Source organism: Lynx rufus, unplaced genomic scaffold (genome assembly GCF_022079265.1).
Source record: "Lynx rufus isolate CCGP_SWC_20201006 ecotype Redwood Valley unplaced genomic scaffold, mLynRuf1.p SCAF_1, whole genome shotgun sequence".
Lineage (NCBI taxonomy): Eukaryota > Metazoa > Chordata > Mammalia > Carnivora > Felidae > Lynx > Lynx rufus.
This window is the reverse complement of record NW_025814823.1, coordinates 129,962,552-129,988,958: the sequence shown is the minus strand read 5'-3', so window position 1 is coordinate 129,988,958 and position 26,407 is coordinate 129,962,552. Positions and strand designations below refer to the sequence as shown.

General features: G+C 35.4%; 1 protein-coding gene across 2 annotated transcripts in view; it reads right to left on the bottom strand.

Annotated features, from left to right (window-relative positions):
• Window positions 1–26,407, bottom strand: part of KIF2A (kinesin family member 2A) — a 68,180-nt gene that overhangs the window by 20,566 nt on the left and 21,207 nt on the right. The window contains exons 2-12 of one of the 2 annotated variants that reach the window (XM_047087015.1): window positions 13,483–13,577; window positions 12,168–12,287; window positions 10,074–10,128; window positions 8,538–8,660; window positions 7,866–7,966; window positions 5,809–5,904; window positions 4,063–4,117; window positions 3,529–3,691; window positions 1,113–1,203; window positions 913–976; window positions 247–338 (exon numbers count right to left, since the gene is read on the bottom strand). In XM_047087015.1, the coding sequence (XP_046942971.1) occupies window positions 247–338; window positions 913–976; window positions 1,113–1,203; window positions 3,529–3,691; window positions 4,063–4,117; window positions 5,809–5,904; window positions 7,866–7,966; window positions 8,538–8,660; window positions 10,074–10,128; window positions 12,168–12,287; window positions 13,483–13,577 (1,055 nt within the window). The remainder of the gene's footprint in view (window positions 1–246; window positions 339–912; window positions 977–1,112; window positions 1,204–3,528; window positions 3,692–4,062; window positions 4,118–5,808; window positions 5,905–7,865; window positions 7,967–8,537; window positions 8,661–10,073; window positions 10,129–12,167; window positions 12,288–13,482; window positions 13,578–26,407) is intronic. The other variant, XM_047087025.1, reaches the window with a different exon arrangement.

Genomic DNA, 26,407 nt, shown 5'->3' with positions numbered 1-26,407 from the left:
AATACTGAAAAGTTGAGCATTTCAAAGGGAATTTTTAAAAACCTCAATAAATGTTAACATAATATTCTAACATATATAAAAATGGGGTGGCAAGGGTTGCACAACATGAATGTACTTAAGGCCACTGAACCTGTACACACAAAAAATGGTTAAAATGTTAAATCTTATGTTATGCATGTTAAACCACAATTTAACACTCCTCCCCCTCCCCCTTCCAAATCAGAGTCTTTTTAAGTTTCCACTTACCTTTCCACTGTAAATTTCAAAAAAGGTTGCATATACTTGAAGTTCTAATTTCTTATAGTTTGGCTTCTTTAACATTAAAAAGACATCTCGAGCTATCAAGAATTTCACATGGAGAAAATTGTTAAGATGTTACAAATACTATCTTTGAAAAGCAATTCAAATTTTCTGTACTTAGAGAAAATCAGTTAATCTTTACCTAGAATGACAAGATCAATAATAACAATAAAGACTAAAGTGAACATTATTTTACAAAAAAGTAGTAATAGTTTTTTGACATTTAGGGTCTAGATGCCATTCTCTTTCATGTTCAGTAAAAGAATGCTACTATTTATCTTTATAAATAACATAAAATTATAGGTGGTCATAGTAAGATTATTTCCACAACCACACCAAACAGAAGCTTTTCACAAATCAGCTATCTAACAACAAATACTAAGCTCTAACAACATGCCAGATTAAAATGACACAAACATCAAGATTTCTGTCCCAAACACTTAATCTCACAATTCTTTTCAAGCAGTTTGACAACCTAAAACTGACATAATATACGGTAAGTTTAGCTTTATGGTTATCCTTCAAGTCCTGAACAATATTTCCAGGTTTTATTTCAAAGCCATTTGAATAATATTCAAGAATATTACAAATGATATGCAAAAAAAGAGTTACCTGCTAACGCATAAATTCCTTTAGAACAATCTTGGTTCTTTCCTGAAAAGTCACCTCCCATAGTCTACATGTTAAAAAGGAAATAAAAAATAGTAGACATTTTCCAGAAATAAATCTTAAAAAAAAATAGGTCTTAGAATTAAGCTATAAGGAAAATAAACAAGCTTCATACCAGGATGGAACTATAATGAATTACTTACATGAGTTTTTCCACTTCCAGTCTGCCCATAAGCAAAGCATGTAGCCATTCCCCTTTCGAATATAGTTTCAACTAGTGGTCTAGCTGTAAACCTTAGAAATAAAATACACTAGTCAGAATGTGCTGTCAATATTTAAATTAAATAAATAAAATATCAAGTCTTATTAATAAACAAAATCATTTTAACAAATCAATGTGCTCAAATGTCAGACTACAACTAAGCCCACTGATACGTTAAAAATTTTAAATAAATTCCTCTTAATATTGCTTAAAGCTCTTTAAAGCATAATTTCAAGCAATTCCATAATAAACAATGGTCACAATAATGGATAGAAAAAAAATGACAGTAGCTAAGCTTGGACATATATACATATATATGTATAATATATATATATTATATATATATGACAATATGAAAGTTTTAAAAAATAAACAAAATATCAAAATATTAGGCAGACAAGTAACATTTATACAAAGAAAAGCAAAAACATTTTAAAAGAAACCACATCAAGAGAGTGATAATCTCAACAGAGAAAAACTAAAAGGGAAAAAAAACTACAAAATTATCTTAAGACCATCTACCCAAGCAGAAAGTGACAGGATTTCCTTGAATATGGCTAAGTAAATATAAATTATATTTGTAAGACACTGAGTTTGGAGTTGATAGTCTTAGTTTGGGAGAAGTATGCCAAAATTATTATGGTTTGAGTTATTTTTCAAATATATTATTGTAATCATTGTTTAGGTTTCAAAATAATGTATGTGGAACACTTTATACAGTTGCTCAATTATTTTTAAGACAAAACTGAAAAAGGTATAGAATAAAAGGGAGTAAGATAAAAAGGTCAAACCAAAGTAGAAAATGGGTCTGCAGAGTGATTAGACAAAAAAAAAGGCCTAACTTGCACTCCCTCAAAGTTAAAGAAAGGGGATAGCATCAATATTGGTAAATTTAAGAAGCACAAATATAAGGTAAAAAGGAATGGTTACTAAACCTAGAATATTCAGAGAAAAATATCTTATAATTACAAAGTCAAACAGACATTTTATGAAACAGGAGTGGAAGTAGAGAAAGAAGTAAGGGGTGAGGAGAGGACTATTCTCAGAAAGGTAAAAAATAGATAATTTATACTTATAGCTCCCTTATAAAACAAATTTTTCATAATACTATTTAGCGTTCACAGGTTCTTTAATTTCCTCCTCTTTGCAACTGAACTTCTAGTTTACTGGCTTAGGACCAATAAAGCTGGTTTCGATAATATTTCATTTATAAGTCTTCAATTCTTAGGACTCTTAATTCTTAAATTTTGTTTTCCAGCCATATTTATAAAATGAAAGGACAATGAAAAAGCATTCAAGGGGCGCCTGGGTCACCCAGTCAGTTAAGCGTCTGACTCCTGGTTTGAGCTCAGTTCATGAATCTCAAGGTTCATGGGTCTCAGGCTCTGTGCTGACAGCAGGGAGCCTCTTTAGGATATTCTCTCTCCCACTCTCTCTCTCTCTGCCCCTCCCCTGCTCATGCTCTCTCGCTCTCAAAATAAATAAATAAACTAAAAAATATTCAAGTAACTGCCAAGACAGTTCTATATACACTGAAAGAACACTGCTCTTAAAAGTGACCTGTTACCATTAGAAGGCAGTGTTTACAAACTATATATGAAAATCTAAATTTGGCCTAATAATTTGGGATATCAATGTATAATACTTCCAAGTTTGAGTTGTTTGTAAGTTGAATATGTGAACATGTGTATATGTGTGTGTGTGGAGGGAAATGTATCTAGCCAATAATAAAAACCATGATTTCAGGTGAGCATTACAAAGAACAAGTATTAATATATTCATCATTGTTTTTCTTTAAAGTTTATTCATTTTGAGAGAGAGAGTGCGCATATGTGAGCACACACACAGGGGAGGGGTACAGAGAGGGAGACAGCGCTGACAGCAGAGCCTGATGTGGGGCTTGAACTCATGAACCGTGAGATTTTTTTTTTCTAATGTTTATTTATTTTTGAGAGAGAGAGAGACAGAGGGCAAGCGAGGGAGGGGAAGAGAGAGAGGGAGACAGAGAATCCAAAGCAGGCTCCATGCTCTGACCCAGCAGAGAGCCCAACACAGGGCTTGAACTCACAAACCATGAGATCATGACCTGAGCCAAAGTCGGATGCTTAACCAAATGAGCCACCAAGACACCCCTGGAACCCTGAGATCTTGACCTGAGCCAAAAGCAAGTCAGAGCCTTAACCAGCTAAGTCACCCAGGTGCCCTTCATTATTATTATTATGTAACCTTGTTTAAACTCAGAATTAAAAAAAGCATACTATATTTTTTGAGAGATATGCCAAGATCAATTAAGTTTCAGGGTGGTGATAGATACACAGTGTAAGAACAAAACTGTTATTTAAAACAAATTTACCTACCTGTAAACCATTTCATTAGGAGCTGAGTCATCAAAGGCATAATCAAAACGAAATGTTTGGTTTTCTAGGTACCTTGTTAAATCTACTTTTTGTTTTGGTTCATGTACCATCACAACATCTTTACTAGGGATTGTGATTACATCAAGATCTTTCATTTGAGTTTCTAAAAGAATAAATGAAAATGAATGCCCAGTAATTTTCACAGCATTAGGATGTACAAATGTAAGCAAAAAGAAATGTAATTGAAGTATTAAGTTCTATAAATACAAAAATTTCAGAAATATGCCATTCAATAAGATATAATATTTCAACAACCAAGTAAAAATAATCTAAATTTCTGTGAAGCCAAAACCAGAAATGGCAATGATTCATAGAGCAGTAACAAATCAAGAGATCTAACCATAGAAATCTACGTAATGATTTAAAATGACTTATATTAAACTCTTCTGAACCAATTTAATTTCTGCTATCATCAAAACAAATTACAAATTGGGCAAAATCAACCTCTTATTAAGAGTTCAAAAAGCATCATACCTTTTTTATTGAGTGGTCGTTTTCTTACACAAACACATATTCTATGTTCATCAATCTAGAAATAAAATATTTTGTTTCAATGTTTATCAGTGTTATAAAACACTAAAAAAGTCAGTTATGCACTATTTCCTACAGAGGCTCTAGAAATTGATGCATAGCATAAATAGGATAAATAAGTTTAAAACACAAAATGGCAAGTACAAATTTTAATAGTTAAGAGACAATGATCTCTAAAATTCTGAGCATAATGGAAAGTTGCTTATTTTTTTATTTGGTAAACAGTAAACAACCTTGTAGAGGACACTTTGTAGCATTAGGCTCACGTTAAGAAGCTGCCTTACTCACTACAAAATATGCTACATATAACAAAGGCACAATTTCCCACCAAGTGATGTATTTTCGTGTTGATTAAAAGGAAAGTTGTTGACAAAAATAACTAACTATAGACACAATTCTCAGAATATTAGTGAGCAAAATAACTTCAACAATTTTATAATAGGTCGATTCTTACACATATTTTTCATAAAATTTATGCTCCCAGTACTTGCCTGTTAATAATAATTAAATCCGTAACACGGGGATTAGCAAAGTATGGCCTGCAGGGCTAATCCAGGCCACTACCGGCTTTTGTAAAGTTTTAATGAGACAGTTATATGTTTAGGTATTGTCTATGGCTCCTTTTGTACTACAAAGGTAAAATTGAGTAGTTGTGACAAAGACCATTTGGTTCACAAAGCCAAATTTTTTTTTTTTTAAATGTTTATTTATTTTTGAGACAGAGAGAGACAGAGCATGAACGGGGGAGGGGCAGAGAGAGAGGGAGACACAGAATCGGAAGCAGGCTCCAGGCTCTGAGCCATCAGTCCAGAGCCCAACGCGGGGCTCGAACTCACGAACCGTGAGATCGTGACCTGAGCTGAAGTCGGTCACTCAACCAACTGAGCCACCCAGGCACCCCCCCAAATTCTTTACTATCAGGGTCTTTGGAGGAAAAGTTTGCCAATCCCTGCCCCAAAGTAGGAGTTTCAGATGTAGTAGGTTAAAGGGGTAGCGAGGACTAAAATATATGGGACAAAAGTATTATGAATAACAACTCTATGAATACATCAGCCTGACAAAAATGTATTTTACGTACCCAAGGTATTCTGTACAGGCCAGGTCAGATGGATTATCTCCTAAGTATTAATGACTCACAAACTATTCCCTGTCCAAAAAATTCTCATTCTTCAATGGGAAAGTAGTTGAGTAGTAAGACAATGAGAATTTATTTCAAGTGCTAGGTTTCTGGACTGGTACAGTTCTAAACAACCATATTTACTGTTAAAAGCCAGACTAACATTTATTTAAAAATAACAAATTAACTAATAGCACATTGATAGGACAGCGGGATCTATAGCCCAAGAGGAAATAAGCTTGGAACCAGGATAGAAGTTTAAGTGACAGTCAGAAAGGAGAATGGGTCTTCTGGCATCATTCCTTTAACTGCTGTTCTGCCCTACCAAAGATAGAGAGGATTTGCTCTGAAAAGGACATCTCTATGGGAAGCCTGTCTGATAAATCAAATTATGAGACATAAGCACAAATGTGGATGATTTCTTGATTTTCTCCTTAAAATATGGGGAATGTGCACCCATAAAGAGAGAAAAAACTACATAGCTAAATCCAATATTAATTAAGTGGTTATCAAATTTTTTTTTCTTTTACAGCATAAAAAATTCCATAGCAATAGTTTATAACGAATCTTACAGGATCTGCTGTTGTTAATGGTCTATAATCCAAACTTCCTCTAAAATCTCTGATCATACACATAATTTCATAATTTGGGTTTGTAGCATCAACATCCTGTAACAAGAGAATTCATCATTTATTATAATTACATTAATTATATTGTTGCATTTATGTTAAATACGGTTTGCAAATTAAAATTAAATTAGCAGATTGTGTCATTTGTTATAGCCAAGCTGAAACTCAAACTAAAGGCATGATATAATTTAGTTTCAGAGTTTAGGATTAATAACATGCCCAAGAATCACCTTCTTATTACATACACAATTCTGATAGTCTAATGCATTGTGTTAACTCTAAACCAAACACTCCGCATTAAAGCCACTATGAACTCTTTCAAAATCATGTTATATATAACTTAATCATCCCAGAAAATTAAACAAAAGAGAAATAGTGCTCATCTTAAACATCAATAAAGAAGTCTAAAAAACTCTAAATTTCTAAAAAACTGAAATTCTAGAAAAATTCATTTAATCAGCTTTTTCTTCCCAATACTGAATCCAGTGTTTCAATAAAGTAGAAATACGGATTCATTTATGCTCATTTTCTGTTTTTGTTGACTCTCAACAAAAAAAAAAAAAAAAAAAAGAAAGAAACCCTAAAGGTGGTAAAAACCACCTCAGAACTTAAAAGAATCAAAACACAAAATTTTTTCAACTTTTAAAATTTAAATTACTGAATGTGTTGACTGCAGTCAAGAAGTTACTAAACATTCTAAAAAGTCAGATTTTTATCATGCATCAGGTACAGGTTTGCTTTGAATATAAATTTCAAAACTGTTAATGAAAATTACTTTCAATTAATTTTCTTTTAGGAAATGATAACAACTACGTCAACTGAAAAACTGAACGTAAAGTGAAAATTAAGAAATCACAATGTGAAAATATTATGAGGTTCCCACAGGAAACACTAGGTGGCATCTGTGCTAAGTATCAGTAGATCCATCTGTATTGTTTTATTTATTTCAAAACCAAATGATCATTCTCAGATCACTTTAAGTTAGAACCTGATTTATTAAAAATGCTGAATTTTATATTGGTTTTATAATCCCACAACACAACATCTTTATAATTTAAGGGCATTTGAACATACTCCTGAATAAAGAAACAATCCTGATGCTCGTTTTTTTTTTTTTTTTTAATATTTTAATGTTTCTTTATTTTGGAGAGAGAGAGAGAAAGACAGAAAAGACAAAGCGTAAGCAGGGGAGGGGGAGAGAGAGAAGGAAACACAGAATCGGAAGCAGGCTCCAGGCTCCGAGTTGTCAGCACAGAGCCTGAAGCAGGGCTTGAACTCATGGACCATGAGATCATGACCTGAGGGGGAAGTCGGATTCTTAACCAACTGAGCTACCCAGGCGCACCAATCCTGATATTTTATTAGAGGAAACAAGTTCTAAGAATACAGTTATAATATAAGCACAATAAAAGAGTTATGGGTATAGTAACGGAATTTGCAGCAGATGAACACCTGCAGAGAGATAAAAGACCAGTCTTCTATGTAATTTTTCCTTTGTTAGTAAACAGTTTTGTTACCATCCAAAGGGAATGTGAGAGACACAAGAGACAGGCTTTTAATATCTAGTATAAATCAAAATACAAGGAATTTCCGCTTTCCTTGTGATATGCTGAATTCAACCATGGAAAAATAATAAAATTTTGTAGTAAAATTGTCTTTATAATCATCTACTTTAATTAGATATTCTTCTGCATGTATTTTTAGATCATTTTAGAAAACCAAAATATATTATTCTTGAAAGGTATAATGGCTGCATTTGAATTCAGTAACACAATGAATTATTATTCAAAATGGAACAAAACATGAAAAGTACATGTAGCAAAAATGCTGTAACATATTTTCATAAGAATTTATATTATTTCTCATCAGTTTAACAATCAATTAATATACTGAAAACTTTAAATGAACACCTCCACTACTTTTTCACAAGCATCTCACGTTCACTAACACAGTCTAAATCTTCAGTTCATGCATAAACAAAATATGATTCTGTTACAAACCTGGGCTCTTTTTTCTCTAAGTTCTTGCTGTTGTAGTCTCCTTTTTTCTCGTTTTTCTTGTAATTTTTCTACTTCTTTCACACAATTAGATTTTCTACGTGCTGAAAGAAAAAAGATGAGCTGTAGAAGCAGAGCTTTCTTTTTATAGTACTGAACTTACATGCAAAAATTTTACATATAATCAATCTCACCACATAACACCAAAAAAAAGGTACACACTGACAAAGCATGCCTATAACAACTACGTGAACTTTACTATGAGCTGCTTTAACGAAACCAGGAACAGGACAATATACAAATGGTCAAGAAAAATGACTTTAACATATTGATACATGTCATCTCTTGGTTTACAATCACAGATGTTTGAATTGAAAACATCGAGAAGCATAAGAATTTCTTCCATAACATCTGTCGAATTATCATCTGACCAGAATTTTAAATTCAAAGCAACTGAGATATTGGTATAATTTTACATTTAGAAATTCTCCAAAATATACATTTAAACACCCAATTAACAGACTAAACTAACAGGAAAAAAATTTTTCCACAGTGGTAAAATGAAATCTGCAATCGTTTGTAGTTAAACTTTACCATTTGGAGACTTTAAAGATGACCAAGAGAGAATACATGTATGCCTAAAATAACTGAATCCTTGGTACATGATTTACATACAAGGGGGTCCAAATTCCTTTTTTGCAGCTTGAACTGGAGATATATCTGAAACACTACCATTCTGTTGTGCGGAGGAAGACTGCTCAGGAAGCTGACTAGGCCGTGCACGTGCAGAACCAACCACTGTAAATGAAACAATTTTTAAATTCAGAACAGAAAATTAGTAAAGATGAACCCTAGTAAAAGGAACAGAGAGACCTCAAAAGCACAGATACTTAAGAGGTACATTAGTCAACTCTCAGATTTTCTACTTACGTGGGTATAAATAAAGTATGGAACAATCAATTCTGTTCAATAATCTAACAAGCCAAGAGGTTTTTCACAGGAATGTGTGTGGACTTCGGTCCCACCAATGTAATTTAAGCTACAAAACTCAATCTGAGGGGCGCCTGGGTGGCTCAGTTCGTTAAGTGTCCGACTTCGGCTCAGGTCATGATTTCACCGTTCGTGAGCTCGAGCCCTGCGTCAGTCTCTGTGCTGACAATGTGCAGCCTGCTTGGGATTTTCTCCCTTTCTCTCTGCCTCTCCTCCACCTGCACTCCCCATTCTCTCTCTCAAAATAAATAAATATATTTTAAAAAAAGAAACAACTCATTCTGAATAATTTATATAAAAACTAAAGCCAAGCTTAACTCTTAATAATCATTTAAATAATGTAAGTGTAGCGAATATAAATTTTAAATTTAAATGCACTGTCATTTTGAAAAATTTACCCAAGTCTGTACATAAAGTTTTTAAAAAAGCCCTTCAACCCTGACTGTAATTCCAAATCCCACTCTCTGCTCCTCAAATATGCAAATCTTCAGCAAAGAATTTCCCAATGATTATGTTACAAAAGTGAAAAAATAAATATAAAGTAAAATATGAATATCACATTTCACATAGCCAATATAAATTTTCACAAGACTCAAAGGAAGGATAGGTTTAAAGTGTAGGACTTTGCCTCTACCTCCAATCTCTCTTCTAATACCTATGCCTGTCCTTCACATACAGAGAAATTATCACTGCTAGAAATGACAATTCTGAATTGCTGAAAAGAAAAGAAATTAACTGTGTTTTACATTTCTGGGCTGAAAATATATGGAATACCTGCAATTAATTACAAATTGTACCTATTCAACTTTTCTTTAACTGACTCCCAAGTTACCCATGACTCTTTTTGGAAGACTGTTAGCCAAAAAGTCACATTAAAATGTGAAGATTAGATTTAGTCTTGTGAAATCAATTAACTGACTACTTCCCCATTCCTTTCTTTCTCATGATAACTCTTCTCAAATCTGAAAAGTTACTAGGTAAAGAGATGAATCAAAAAGTGCACAGATTATGGAGTTTCACATTCATCATGTACCTTTATAAATCGTTTTTCATATTATTGACATTATTATATTAGGGAATTTCTGATAGCCAACCTTCAAATTAGCCAGGTAAAGTTTAAATGAATAATAATGTCAAGGGTGATATTAACTTTTGATTTACCTTGTCAGGGTCATACTAAAAAGTTAATAGGAAAAATTAATAGAGAAATGTTTACTTTACCTCTGTTATCTCTTGGAGGAGGGTCATTCTTAATAGAAGCCACAGTCCGTCGATTCTATACAACAAAAAAATGTTCGTTTACTTTCTCTCTTTACTCCTCAGATATTTATCATAATTTCAGCTTTCTTTAATTAAATGAAAGTAGGTGAATACAAAATATAAAACTAGGGGCGCCTGGGTGGCTCAGTTAGTTAAGCGTCCGACTTCCGCTCAGGTCATGATCTCACGGCTCATGAGTTCAAGCCCCATGTCAGGCTCTGTGCTGACAGCTCAGACCCAGGAGCCTGCTTTGGATTGTGTCTCCTCTCTCTCTCGCTTTGTCTCGCACTCTGTCTCTCTCAAAAATAAAATAAAAACATTAAAAAAAATTTTTTTAAATATATTATAAAACTAAATGGAAAAAAACTATAAATAATCTGCTAATAAATTACTACACTAATGCTAGCAATATTCAAGTTTCTTCATATGAGTATTGGCCACCACCTCCCCACAAAAAGCAATATTCAGGAATTAGTATGAGACGGACACAATATTAATTCATTCAACCTTCACAACAACCCTATGAGGTAGTTACTATTATTCTGGTTTCATGAGAAAACTGAAGCAAAGTGAAGTTAAGCAATTTCAGTAAAAGGTATAGTTGTAGTCATCATGCTACAACCATGTAATACATTTCAAAAGCATGTATTACATTTCATCTTTGGATGTGGAAGTAATCAATAAAATACCAGTTTTAGACAACTTACAATCTACTGTTAAACATCAAAATACCATGAAATGCTCACTGTCATTTCTTTTTTTCTCTCATTTCTACTAAAAGATTTCATTGGACTCTCAAAGACTCCCAACACTGCATACACTAGAGCAGCAAATTTTTGACCCTATTATTTATTTACCAAGACTTCATTTTAGTCACCTGAAAAGAAAGATATCAAAAAATGTCGTGGTTCTCAAAGCTAGAGAGAACATTTGCAAATTTATATCAGATGGGTACTAATAAAAGGATATTGATTCTAGGGCCTCACTTTAGATAAAATGAATCGCTGAAGGTGGGCTAAGCATCAGTATTTTAAAAAATTCTCCAAGTGATTTTAATGCACAGCAAAGGCTGCTAATGACATACTAAGAAGGATCAACGATGAAGATCCTTCAAGGCTGTGAAGTCAAATATGAAAAACAGTCCATCTACAAGTCATAACTAAAGACCTCTAAGCAGTGACACTCAATATCCTAGTTAAATTACATGAACTGAAAATCTGCCTTATGTTCATATGCAGAACTTAAAAAGTAGAATGTTTTGTTGATAATGTTAAGCTCCCGTCACACTATATTTGGATGCTTTTGTAGATCTTCCTTTCAAGATACCAAACTCCTATAGGGTTAAAGTTATACCTGTACATGACAAAATCAACAAATACTTTTTGAAGCCTCAAGATGAAGAACTACAGATTAAACAACGGTGTGAGCGACCTGGTTTAAAAAGAGTTGCATTTTGATACACAATTTTAATAGTGAGAAATTTCAATAGGAAGGACGAGCATTACCTTTTAAATAATAAAAACGACATGGCTTTTATTTTTGTAAAGATAAAACTCTTAGGGAGGATATACAGCATGGTTTTAAAGTTCATCTTTACAGACAACACAGTAGTTAAACCACATTCTATCATTTCCCATCCTTCTCTAATGAACATAAGTAGCAGAATCACTACTTCAAAAGACTAGTGGAGTGGGAATTTATTATGAAAAATCAACATTCCTTCTTTATCTAAGTCATATGTATCATTCAACAAATATGGACAGCAAATGGTTTTGACATCCATATCTCCTGAGAAGCTACTAGTCTTAGGAAAAATCCTAATCAGGAAAGGAATTCCTAGAATTTTATCTAATGATGATCATTAACTGTCAACTGGACAACCTTAATCCTTCAAAGGATGTAAGCATATACATGACATGAAGATGGCAGAAATATTACAGTTTGTTTTTTTAAAGCAAACTAATGCTTAAAACATACTCTTCACAGACTGTCATTTCAAACCAGACCCTCAGCCCACACACCCACCCACCCGTGCTCTGAATTTTCATCACTAACCTTTACAATTTTGTTTACTTTGGCTGAGGATGCTGGAGGTGGAGGTGTTTCTGGACTGGGTTCAATTTCTTCATCAGGTACAAGGTCAGGGTTAAGTGAAAAGATGCTCTCGAGATCAATCTGTTTTAAAAAATGCATATATTTTGAGGGTAAATTTTGACACTATTTTACGAATTTACACAGAGAGAATAATTGTTAAATGATTTTGGCCTCATGAATAGTACTGCCTTGAAAACTATATTATCTACAATTACAACCCACATACATTTAAAGAATCTGTATTCAAACAGCATTTTGTGGGCACCTGGGTGGCTCAGCTGGTTAAGAGTCCGACTTCAGCTCAAGTCATGATCTCGAGGTTCGTGAGTTTGAGCCCCACGTCGGGCTCTGTGCTGACAGCTCAGAGCCTGGAGCCTGCCTCGATTCTGTGTCTCCCTCTCTCTCTCTCTCTGCCCCTCCCCTGCTTGTGCTTGCTCTCTCCCAAAAATAAATAAACATTAAATTTGTTTTAAAAGACAGCATTTTGCGGTCTTGATTATATGTCCCAACACTTACCATATTGAAGAGGAACCTACCAATCTTTGAGTGAAATTTTTTCATCATTTTTAAGTTTTTCAAACAATGATAAAGAATACATGCACTATGTAAAAAATTATATACTCTCTGTTTTGTCTTAAACTTTTTAATGTTTTATTTATGAGAGGGAACATGAGCAGGGGAGGGGCAGACAGAGAGGAAGACACAGAATCCAAAGCAGGCTCCAGGCTCCGAGCTGTCAGCACAGAGCCCGACATGGGGCTCAAACCCATGAACCATGAGATAGTGACCTGAGCCGAAGGTGGACACTTAACCAACTGAGCCACCCAGGAGCCTCTGTTTTGTTTTATATTTGGAACCTTGATTGTGGGACTAGAAATAAAATTTAAACCAGTGATTGGGGCACTTGGCTGGCTCAGTCAGTAAAGTATGCAACTCGTGATCTTGGGGTTGTAGGCTCGAGCCACATGTTGGGTGTAGAGATTATTTAAAAGTACAATCAAAAAAAATTTAGGGGTGTCTGGGTGGCTCAGTCAGTTGAGCGTCTCTTAATTTCGGCTCAGGTCAGGATCCCAGGATTGTGGGATTAAGTCCGGCATTGGGCTCCACACTGAGCATGGAGCCTGCTTAGGCCTCCCTCCCTCCCTCCCTTCTTCCCTCTCTCACTCTCTCTCTCCCCCTCCCTCCCTCCCTCCACTCCCCTCTGCCTCTGCCCCTCTCCCCTGCTCCTACTCTCTCAAAAAAAATAAATAAATAAAAATTAACCCAGTGATCATACCTCTTTGCCTTTTGTATCTCCATTTTCTATCCATTCAACAGTTACACTTTCATTATCTTCATTTAAAGATGTTACCATTGCTTGATGTATTCGGCCTAAGTGGGAATAAACATACATTTTTAAGATGTCATAAATTATGGTAATAAATTATGGTAAGAAAACGACACTACTTTTCTTACAAGGGATTTCCAGACTCTCAGGATTTGTGAATAAACTTTGTCTATGGGATCATAGATATGCTGTTAAGACCAGAAACTCGAGTAATTGGTTTAGACTGAAAATTTGTTTTCAACATACATGAAAAAATGGTCACACAGTGGCAGAGAATGCCTGAAATTTTATATACTTCTAATCATTAAAAAATTTCTTTACTATGCGATGATACTAACTATAAAACAGAAAAAAAATTCAGAGAGCACTTTTTAATACTATACTAATATAAAACACTTTGTATGTAAAAATCACTATCATATACTGGTCAAAATGACATTGTTTTTAAAATACTGAGAAAAGGACTCTACGTCCAAAAAGGTTGGAAAATGTAATCTAAAATGGTCTTTCTTCATGCTGCCTATCTAAATCCATTCTATACCTTACTTTCTTTGACAGTTCTACTACTTACCATTTGTAGAGACAGGGTGTCCTATGTAACGTATTAAACTTGTTTTCCCTCTCTTAGCAGACTGTGGATCTTACTTGTTAATAACCACAGAACTAAGTAATTATTTTTCATTATTACAGAATATTCCATTATGTTTATTACAACTTATTTAATATCTATTCATGGTACTTAGGTTGTATGCAATTTTTTACTATTAAAAACAGTGCAACGAATACTACTGCACGTGTATTATTTTACACTTGTCAGATTATTTCTTTGGGACAAATTCCTAGAAGCAGATCAAGGTTTTAGATGCGTGTGTGTGTGTGCGTGTGTACTTCTTACTTATTTGTCTTCATCTTACCCACCCATTTGATTATTCTTCAAGGAAGGACAGAAACTATGTTACAGATGTGCATTTTTATATTATTTAATAGGTTTCATATGTATTTCCTGAATGAAATCCTTGGGGGCATTTATAATTTACCTTAATACAGTTTATACCTCTTTAAAAATCTTAAAAAAAAACCCAGATACACAGTATATGAAACAATGTTATTGTAAAAATAAGGCATTTACTGAGATTAGTGGACATTAGACAATCGGGTATTAAGGGTAGACAGAAATGATGAACTGGAAAATACTGAGAAGATTCAAGGGAGAGGCTTAAAAAGGGGAAAATGAGACAACATTCACTACCAATGTGATTGGACAAAAATTAGGTAAACAACCAACAGAAGTGGTATGTGTCAGTCGGGTCCTCCAGGAAGCAGATGTTCAAGGACAAGAATTTTATTATGAAAGATAAAAGCTGGGCGGGGGGGAGTAAAACAGGACTGAGGATGGAAAACTTTCAGACTCAAATGGATCTAAAATCAGTGAAGGAAAGGGGATATAAAACAGGATTCAGCAGACAGAGCCTTAGACCCTGACAAAGATCTGACAATGTTCTGGACAACCCAGTAGAGTACTCCAAAGCACAGACTGCCCACTAGAACAGTCCAAAACTGGGGCGCCTGGGTGGCGCAGTCGGTTAAGCGTCCGACTTCAGCCAGGTCACGATCTCGCGGTCCGTGAGTTGGAGCCCCGCGTCGGGCTCTGGGCTGATGGCTCAGAGCCTGGAGCCTGTTTCCGATTCTGTGTCTCCCTCTCTCTCTGCCCCTCCCCCGTTCATGCTCTGTCTCTCTCTGTCCCAAAAATAATAAAAAAAAAAAAAAAAAAAAAGAACAGTCCAAAACTGGGACAAAATGGAAACACCCTAGAACCCACACCATGCTCAGTCAGTGGCAGGAGGTTTCCTAGGAAACACAAGGTCTCAACTCAAAATCTTAGGAGCCTAAATTAACAGCTAGAGGCTGTCAGCTACATGTACTCCCTGGAGCTGAAAGAACAGTAAGTAGTTTGTCAAAGAGAGACCCAAGCAGTACATCTACAAAGCTGCTACAGGTTATGAAAAAGAGAGAGGAGTGCCTGGGTGGCTCAGTGGGTTAAGCATCCAACTCTTCATTTCAGCTCAGGTCATGATCTCACAGTTCATGAGTTCAAACCCCACATAAGGCTCTGCACTGCTTGGGATTCTCTCCCCCTCTGTCTGCCCCACCCCACTTGAGCTCTCTTTCTCAAAATAAATAAATAAACAAACTTAAAAAAGAAAAAGAAACTGAGTTTAATTGGTAGTGGAAGTGAAGAGTGGACCCCAGAGAGCCATGAGCTGCCCTGATGGTCTCCATTATAATCTTAGGAGGAATCCCCACTGCTGCATCAAGCCCCACATTCATCACCATCTCCACAACATAATTAGTGAGTCTGAGAGCCAGCAGCTACGAGGCCTCAAAGTAGTGAAACCCAGCCTCAAAACAGTAATACCCATGAGTACGAACAAGGTTACTACAACAAAGAAGATATATTTAAATACCACAAATACTAACTTTCAGCAGGAAATGAAGAGGCTGTAGCTGAGATTGTTGAAGAGTAGAGACAGGGGGTCTCCATGCAATTACCAACAGAAGTACCACAATAATGAGAATGAGGAAAAGTGTATCATGTTGCAAAAGCAAGACCAATACCACATTCCTGTTAGGCATCTACTACAATATTCCAACTTACCTTGGGAACGAAGAGCGGACTATAGGACCTAAGGAACTACAGGTCACACAATCTCACAGGGACCTTAATTTCCAAAGACAGACTACAGAAATCAGACAGACTACAGAAAGAGGGTAAAGAAAATCAAGATTCTCTTTTGAAAACCCATTATCAGCAGTCCTCAATAGCGGTACCTCCAGAAGTTCACTTACAAATGCAGAAAGCCTTAGGCCACAAGTAAATGAGAGTCAAAAGCAGCTAATTCACCAGTTGAGACTAAGCTCTAGAGGTTTAAGACAGAAATGTTGAGAAAGGAGAAACTGTTCGCTTATCTCTACCAGGGTCCAGTTTACTCATCTAATAGGAACAAAGAAATATGAAATTCCAATAAGAAGAAAATAATAAAGACTAGAGCTGAATGAATGAATCAAATCTCAAGTGTATGCTTTTTGGTCAGTGGATGAAATAACCAGAAATATCTGCAGGATGGCGTTTTGATTATGTTTAACAAAAGTTGCCTCTAAGAAATGTTTTAAGTCTAACTTTATCCAATATACCTTTAAAGGTTTTTTTAAAAAATGTTTTACATATAGCTCAAGTGAGATACTCAAATTTCTTATTTTTAATTTTAATAAAAATTATGATTTGATTTTTTCCAAAGTCAAATAGTACACACCTGTTAAGTAATATAATAAAAAGAGGGATACATATATACAACATTTTTCAAGGGAAAGAAATCATTATGATTATCACTGAATCAAAAACAAGTATTTTATCCTAATAGGGATAGTTGTTAATAGGGATCATGTGCAGTTGTTGATACAGATAAGGAACTACAGCTCAGAGACCAATCAGAATTCGAAGTATCTTTCCCTAGAACCTGGTACAATCTTCCCACATAGCCCCTCTAGCACAATCACCATTCTCTGGTTTGAGAAAATTCCTGTATTCCATCATCACTAATTCATTGCCGACTCTCTAATTCCCCATTTACTTTACTATAAATTGTATCATATACACTTCTACATTCAAAAAAAAAAAAAGGTAACACACCTGTGTATTCACTACCAGCCAGGTTAGAAAACAATACCTTTGAGGGATGCCTGGCTGGTTCAGTCAGTGGAGCATGAGACTTGATAGAGTTGTACGTTTGAGCCCCACAATGGGTAGAGAGATTACTCAACAATAAAATCTTTAAGGGGCGCCTGAGTGGCTCAGTCAGTTAAGCGTCTGACTTCAGCTCAGGTCATGATCCCACAATTCGAGGGTTTGAGCCCCCCAATGGGCTCTGTGCTGACAGCTCAGAGCCTGGAGCCTGCTTAGATTCTGTGTATCTCTCTCTCTCTGCCCTCCCCCACTTGTGTGCTCTCTCTCTTCTCTCTCTCAAAAATAAATAAACCTTAAAAAAATTTTTTAATAAAATCTTAAAAAAAAAAAAAAGGAACAATACCTTTGAAACTCCATATGCCCCCCTCCCTAAGTGAATCTCCCTTTCCCTTCTTCCCCCACCACCAGCAGTAATATTATCCTAATATCTGAGAGTCATACTGTGGCTTTTCTTTAAAGTTTTACCACCTATACATGTAACACAAAAGTACCTGAACAGCTTGCTTATTTTTACACTGTGTAAATGGAGTGACACTACTTTAAACCTTGCTTCTGGTACACACTGGTTTTCCAAGATTCATTTATGCTGTTGTAAATTAATTCACTTATTTTCACTACATAGGAATATGCCAAAAACTTATCTACTCTGTTGACAAACATGTGTTTTCATATATTTGCTATTAGAAACAATGGTGTTACAGGCATTCTTATACATGTGCACTGATACAAATAAGCAAGAATTTCTCTCAGAAGTGTAAGAAACAGAATACACACATATGTATCTTTTCTAGTTAGTGCCACCATGTTTCCCAGAGTGACTATACCTGCAATGATTTGCAATCCTACTAACAATGACTTCACATCCACTATGATCATATTGTGGTTCTAATTTCTCTGATTTAATGAGGCTGTGCCTATTTGTATGTTTGTTGGCCACCAAACATTTTGAGTGTTTTTTTCTTCCCACTTCTCTGCAAATTCTCCATATATTTTGGTATCAATCTTCTGTTAAATATGTTGCAAATATTTTCTCCAAATTTAAGGCTCATCTTTTACTTTCTTTATGATGTTTTTTGATGAATTTCAAGATGATAATTTTAATGTAAATACATAGGTTTCAATTACGGCTTTTTACATTCTAAAATTCTTCCTGAGACTCGGGTCATTAAGAAAGTTTCTGACATTTTCTTCCACAGTTTCACAAAGTCTTTTATACTCAAGAATGCAACCTACTGTCATTTTGATTTTTGTGTATGGTAACATAATTCCCAACTCCCCCCACCCCACCATGAAAACCAAATTATCCCAGTGCCATTTCCTGGAAGGCTCTTCCTTCCCTGACTTATCTGCACTATGACTCGTCAAATTTCAAGCAAACATGCATCAGCCTATTTCTTTATCCTTGAACCAAAATTACACGGTCATACTGTTACAGCTTTGCAATAAGTCTTGCTAGCTGGTAAAAGAAGCGTCCCCACCTAATTGCTCTTTAAGAGTTTCTTTGATCTTCTTAGCCTTTTGCATGTCTGTATAAATTATTGAATCACCTTGTCAAAATCCAAAAATCAAATAACCTAATAATTTAAAAAACCACCTGTCAGGATCCTAGTTGGAATTACATTAAGAATTTTGTGCTGGATCTTTACATCATTGACTAAGAGTAATAGCTGCCAGCAGTCTTCCTTTCTCATTCCAACCTTATTCTGGAACAGTTTAAATTAGAATTATTTGAACCCTGAGTATCTGGTTAAAACCATCTTGGTCTAGGATTTTATTTGTGAAAAGATTTAATTTTCCTAACCATTTTAAGATTATTGTAGTTTTCTATTTGTGACTTTTGATAATTATACTTTTTTCTGGGAGATAATTATTTAAGTTTTCACATTTTGGGCATAAAGTTCATAATTATGTTGAATGTCTGTGGCAATCTGTAACAATCACTTTTCATTAATAATTTTTCATCGTTCTTTCTTGGTAAATCTTGTATCAGATTTGTCACTTTTATCTCTTCCAAGAACAACACCTGGTTTTGTTGAGCCCTTTTACTGTGTTATTAAATACTTAATTACAGTTCTTAACATTAATCTTTCCTGTAACTTACTTCGGACACATTTTGCTGCATCATTTTTTTCTCAAATTCTGAAGATGGATGTTTTGCTTATTCATCTTTATCCCTTTTTTTCCCTGATAAGCAATTAAAGCTACACATTTCTCTCCAAGAACTGCTTTAGCAGCATCTTACAAATTTTTGTATTTAGTATTTTTGTTATGGGAGTTGAAACTATTTTCTAATTTTGTGATTCTTTGACTCATGACTTTTCTAGAAGTGTTTTTCAAATTCCAAACACATGCAAGTTTTCTACATATCCTGTTAAAGATTTCCAAAGATTTCCAAAGATAAGGCACCTGACCGATGAGAATAAATAATGCCAGAAATAACTGGTACGATTTCCCAGTGCACAGTGGCTAAGTGTCAGCCCTGTATTTCTACCTTAATCATATTGGACTGCCTCCCTTGGAGAAAATTTTCTATAAACCTAGCTCCAGGGAGCTCCTATATAAAAAGGAGCCATACCAGTCTGTCTTCAAACAGGGAACTTGTGGGTTTTTTTTAAATCTCCCTATCTTCCTACAGGAATCAACTTTTGCCATCCTTGCCTGCAGAGCCCCACCATCCCTTAGTATTTCTGATCCATTTCTACTCCATCATGGTATCTTGTTCTTGAGCTCAGCTGTCTTTCTGTTTTCTCTGATGCATGTGGGTCAGAAGAATGCCAATATATAAACTTTACTGTACTGTTTTGATCAGAAGTCCCAATCCATCGTTAATTCTTTATGTCAAATTCATAAAAAAATGGGAGTCAGATTTGAAAACTTTAGGTTCACATTACCATATAAAATTACTCTTATATGAATTAATTATACCTGTTACAATCTCAAAACTCAAGATATTTAGAAGTTTTCAACTTTATTTCAACTACTTGTAAAGATAAATTACAGTGTAGAAAATGTCATCTTTTGAGAGCAAAGGATAATACTTGGGAAGAGTTTTGGAAAGTAAAAGCAAATCCTGCAGAACCTCTCTCTCCCCATTCCCTGTAGAATACTTCCTCGTGTTTAATACTCAAACTTCAGGGGCGCCTGGGTGGCGCAGTCGGTTAAGCGTCCGACTTCAGCCAGGTCATGATCTCACGGTCCGTGAGTTGGAGCCCCGCGTCGGGCTCTGGGCTGATGGCTCAGAGCCTGGAGCCTGTTTCCGATTCTGTGTCTCCCTCTCTCTGCCCCTCCCCCGTTCATGCTCTGTCTCTCTCTGTCCCAAAAATAAATAAACGTTGAAAAAAAAAAAAATACTCAAACTTCATAAAACATACTTCTCTCTCAATGCAAGATACTTTGGCCAATGTTTATACAGAAGAATTTATATTTATATTTACCTATGCCAAAACTCAATTCACATTTTAAACAAAAGAGTATGCTAGAAAAGTTGAGTTACATTCCAAATATAATTGATAGACGGTCAGAATCACATATTAAAAAGCAAGTCAAGTATCAAAATGATACGAAATGTAGGCACAGAATGATGCTTGCATCATACACATTATGAGCCATTTTCTGACAGTGTGTGCTCGTCCCAAATGTATTTCAAGTCTCTCATATTTACTACTCCTTGTTTTGCTTAGTGTTGAACAACTCCCAAAATATTTAAGAAAATGTTGAAAGAGCATGGGCAAAATGCAATTATGATGAAAGAAAAGTTTTCACTGCATATAAAACTGATTTGTTACCCTTAATACTTATTATTTGTGCAACATGATAGTTTTTACTGATATGTAGATGATTTTATACTGACAGTTGCATTTATGAAATAGTTTGGGGAATGTGAGTCAACGATGAACACTGTAATTGTTTCCCACTTAAAATAAAGGCAAATAGGAGCACCCGGGTGGCTCAGTCGGTTAAGCGTCTGACTCCTGATTTTGGCTCAGGTCATGATCTCATGGGATTCCTGAGTTCCAACCCCAAGTCAGTCCCTGCTTGGGATTCTCTCTCTCTCCCTCCCCCTCTGCCCTTCCTCTGCTAGTGTGCACACTGTATCTCAAAATAAATAAACATTTAAAAAAATTAAAATATAAAATAAAAACAAAGGCAAATGGACTCTCACTTAACATTTTCACACACAACATAATTTTCAACAGATTCAACAGATTACAGACCTTAAATGTGTATGTTTAAAAACAGGATCCTAAGTTTCTGTTACTGAGAACAGACTTTTAAATATAATTAAATCATATGATAAATATAATTAAATCATGATAATTAAGAAAAAAAATCACAAGGTCTATATTTGACCATTTTTAACCTAAAAAGGCTAATTTAATATGGTTCAACCCCAAAGAAATATATATTTCACCCCAAATTTAGATGTCAGGATAATTTACAAAACTATTAACTGCTAAATCAAAGAATATAAATACACAAAATATTTTGAAATCACAACCTTTACTTCAAAGCCATTTTATGTTTAGTTCATTTTTAGAAATATTTTTGCATCATTGAAAGTCTCAACTTTTTGTTTGGTAAAATCATAGAGAAAACAGTTCAGATCTCAACTTTTAAAATATTAGTAGGGGTGCCTGGGTGGCTCAGTCGGTTAAGCATCCAACTTCAACCCAGGTGATGATCTCATGGTTGGTGAGTTCGAGGCCTATGCCAGGCTCTGTGCTGACAGCTCAGAGCCTGGAGCCTGCTTTAGATTCTGTGTCTCCCTCTCTCTCTCTGCCCCTCCCCCACTCCCACGCGCCCGCACGCAGGCACGCGCGCTCTCTCTCTCTCTCTCTGTCTCTCTCTCTTAAAACCAAACATTACATTTAAAAAATAAAAAATAAAAATAAAAATATTAGTAAACATTAAGACAAATTACTTTTTTTTTTTTTTTCAACGTTTATTTATTTTTGGGACAGAGAGAGACAGAGCATGAACGGGGGAGGGGCAGAGAGAGAGGGAGACACAGAATCGGAAACAGGCTCCAGGCTCCGAGCCATCAGCCCAGAGCCGGACGCGGGGCTCGAACTCACGGACCGCGAGATCGTGACCTGGCTGAAGTCGGACGCTTAACCGACTGCGCCACCCAGGCGCCCCAAGACAAATTACTTTTTAAAAATCACTGAATAGAGAACACCAGAACTTAAGTCACCTTTGCGCCAGTGAACAAAAATAACATACAGATTCTTCTAATCTTTAAAATTAAGGTGGTTACTTAAGATTGCTATTAGTACTATTTAGCTTGCCATAAAATTTCATATATTTATTGAGCTGTCAAAAACAAGTCTTACATGTTGACAATTGCCTTTTGGTCTCTGAAAACAGGATCCTATTATATGTTCCTTAGTTCACAGCTGAATTCACAGCAGCTGCAAGGCTAAGAAATGCCAGCAACCAATTAGGCTGGCATAAACCTTGTCTAGCATATAAAGTATAATTTGGTTGCAAATGCAGCAGACAAGAGCCAAAATAAAACAGTCAAGAATACTAATAAAATATCATTACAAGTATTTACAAGACTGAATATTTAAAATGGCAATATTTAAAATATATGTATTTTATTAAAAGGACACAATGGTAGAATGTTAGGAAAAACACGAAAAAGCAACAATCAATTCTTTTCAGACCCACTCTGTTTTTGTTTTTTTAAGTTTATTTATTTAGAGAAAGACAGATCGAGCATCATAGGGGCAGAGAGAGAGGGAGAGTGAAATCCAAACAGGCTCCGTGCAGGGCTCAATCTCACAAAGTGTGAGATCATGACCTGAGCCAAAATCAAGAGTGGATTCTCAACTTACTGAGCTACCCCGGCACCCCACTACTAAATTTAAATATACAGTCTTTCTACTGCATCTTTTCTTTTTTTTTTTTTTTAATTTTTTTTTTCAACGTTTATTTATTTTTGGGACAGAGAGAGACAGAGCATGAACGGGGGAGGGGCAGAGAGAGAGGGAGACACAGAATCGGAAACAGGCTCCAGGCTCTGAGCCATCAGCCCAGAGCCTGACGCGGGGCTCGAACTCACGGACCGTGAGATCATGACCTGGCTGAAGTCGGACGCTTAACCGACTGCGCCACCCAGGCGCCCCAACTACTGCATCTTTTCTTATAAAACCTCTAGTAACCTTCCCAATTTTCAATCAGAATACCAATGCATAATGTGACAGGCTCTTTTTTTCTTGACTACTTTTCCTTATTTACTTTGATGTCTATTTATTTGAGAGAGACAGAGAAAGAGAAAGAACAAGCGGTGTGGGGGCAGAGAGAAGGAGAGACAAAAATCCCAAGCAGGCTCCGCACCATCAGTACAGAGCCCGATGTGGGGCTCAAATTCACGAACCATGAGATCATGACCTGAGATCAAGAGTCAGATGCTTCAATGACTGCACCACCTAGGTGCCCCTCTTTTTTCTTGACCTTCAGAGAAGCAGTAATGAGGGGAGACCAGGCTGGCTCAGTTGGTAGAGCATTGTGACTCTTGGATCTTGGAGTCTTGAGTTCAAGCAGCACATTGGGCATAGAGCTTACTTAAAAAAAAAAATGGTAATGAAATCTAGTTCTCTCCTTTTGTACCCTTGCAAGCAGAGACAGAGAGGAAAAGCAACCATAAATACCCATTTTCAGAATAAAGAAGTATTACTCTGAATTATGAAATCGCACCTTCAGAACAGTGCCTGACAGAATAATGTTTCCAGAGGGTGAGTAAAATACGCACACTTACTCAAAATAGTTGGTAATAGATATGTGAAAGGAGCACTTTTGGGCACCTGGGTGGCTTAGTCAGTTAAGTGTCCAGCTTCAACTCAGGTCACGATCTCACAGTTTTTGAGTTCAGGCCCTGCATCAGACTCTGCGCTGTCAGCCTGTCAGCGTGGTGCCTGCTTCGGATCCTGTCTCCCTCTCTCTCTGCCCCTCCCTAGCTTGCACTCTATGAAAAAAAAAAAAAAGAGCACTTTCTTCCAACTCAGTTCCTAACAGAAGAAAATCGTGATAAATTATCTTAAAATACACTGACCTCAAACTTTGGTGACTTCAATCATATAACTGATGAAAACAAAAGATCTCTCATTCTTCTTAAATAAATTTGATATAAAATATTGATTCCAGTACAATAAATCAAGTGTACATTTAGTTACAGGAACCAAATAGCAGTGTAGAATGCATATTCATAAACCTGAGTGCATCTTTCCAAGTAGAATCAAAGCAAAACAGGTTATATTAGCTTTCATTGTCTTAGGTTTGTTTTACAGCTGTCTTTTAAAATAGACATTCCTTTTTTTCAGCTTACTTTAATTTAGACAGTAAAAGGATGCTCTGTGAAGAGTATGAAAAAAATTCACCTCTTAAGTTTACAATATAATTTTCTGGCATTATAATAGTGAAATTGGAAAAAGCTGGGAAAATGGAGACTGCCAAAATGCTGCTTTAAAATAGACTAAATATGACAATCAAAGGACACTACTAAAGCATTAGTTAGAAAATAAACATTAATTACACAGTAATATTCATACATCATTTTTCTTGCCAACTATCTCAAAGTAGCTTATAATTTATTATTTTTACATTGTCTCCAACAGAAAATGCCACTCTGTTCCTAGATGTCCCTCACAGTGAACAAGGACAGTAAATAAGTAAATGAGGACAGAAAAGAATATGGACATTTGTCAGATGATTACAGCAGATCCAGCAGAAGTCAAACTCTCAAACTCTGATATCCAGGTTTTGTTAACTAATCTAAACAGTGATGAAAAGAATTCTTAATGAGGACAATCTAAGCGTCACACCTTCTTCAATAGCTTTGCTGAAACAAGGAGCCATTAGAGAAGGATACAAATAATGCCTCAGTTGACACTGGTAACAGTGCTGTTGCTGTCCAGTAAATCCCTGGGGAATGTGACTTTGCCAAACATAGAGATCTTTTTGTTTTGGTTTATCACATTTTAAGATGTTACTGTTTACAACTAAACTGAAAAGTTCTAGCATTTCTCTTCTTCGACTTTAAAGCGTAAAGCTAGAATTTTGATACTAGAAGAGAAAATTGGGAATGATACGGCTAAGAATTTTCATGAAGAAAATACAACTTAATATATGGGACAAACTTCATATTGTACACAAACTACCCATTTTCCAATTCTTACCTCATCTACCCATTGTTTTGAAGAGGGATATGAAAATTCAATACTGCTCAATTTCTCCGGGGTGACAGGAAAATGTCAGATCTTGTTGGGGTATTTTTTTGTGATGAATGAACCACAATGCACACTAACAATTTGCGCAGATTTGTCATTTAGAAGAACCCACTGTGCGCCCTTTTAGGAAAGTTGATTTTTAACTCACACAGGTAGGAAGAAAAACATCATAAATGGGCCAAGATGCCATTTGAAAGTATTAAATCACCGTAGTTTCCTGATATTACTTTGCATATTCGGGGTTGGGGGAAAGATGATTAAAAATTGTTCAAAAACACTAGTAAAGGGAACATAAAAACAGAATTTCTAAAAAAAAAAAAAATCCCCCAAACACAAAATAGCATTTAAAAAACTTCACAAAGTTTATTAACTAAGTAATTCAACACATTCTAATTATAAAGTCATTCTTTATACCTACATTCCCTTGGGTTTTAGAATACCCATACTGAATCTTTCTTTCCTCATTTGTTTAGAATAAAAGATCTGCTATCTCAAATACCACAGTTTTACAACCAGTGTTGTTAAAAAAAAAACACACACATTGCTGATAGTCCAAAGATTTGAAGAAATGCCTTTCACAGATGTTCGGCTAGATGCATTAAGCAATGCTATCTAATTGCTCCCTAGCTTAAATTCTTATTTACTCAAAAGGGAATTCTATAGCAATACAGCTGTGCTATTTTATGAACTTTTCACAGCGACATGTAGATATATTATCTTCTCTTATCTTAAACACATCCTAATAAGACACACGGATCTTTTGGAAAGTTTTCAACAGCAGTAACCCAGGTAATGTAATCTTTATTACCAGAATTTAAATATCACTGATAAAACTGCCAAAAACATTATAAAATGTTCAACTATTTCAACTGGTTTTCAGCTACCCTCCTATTATTTCATT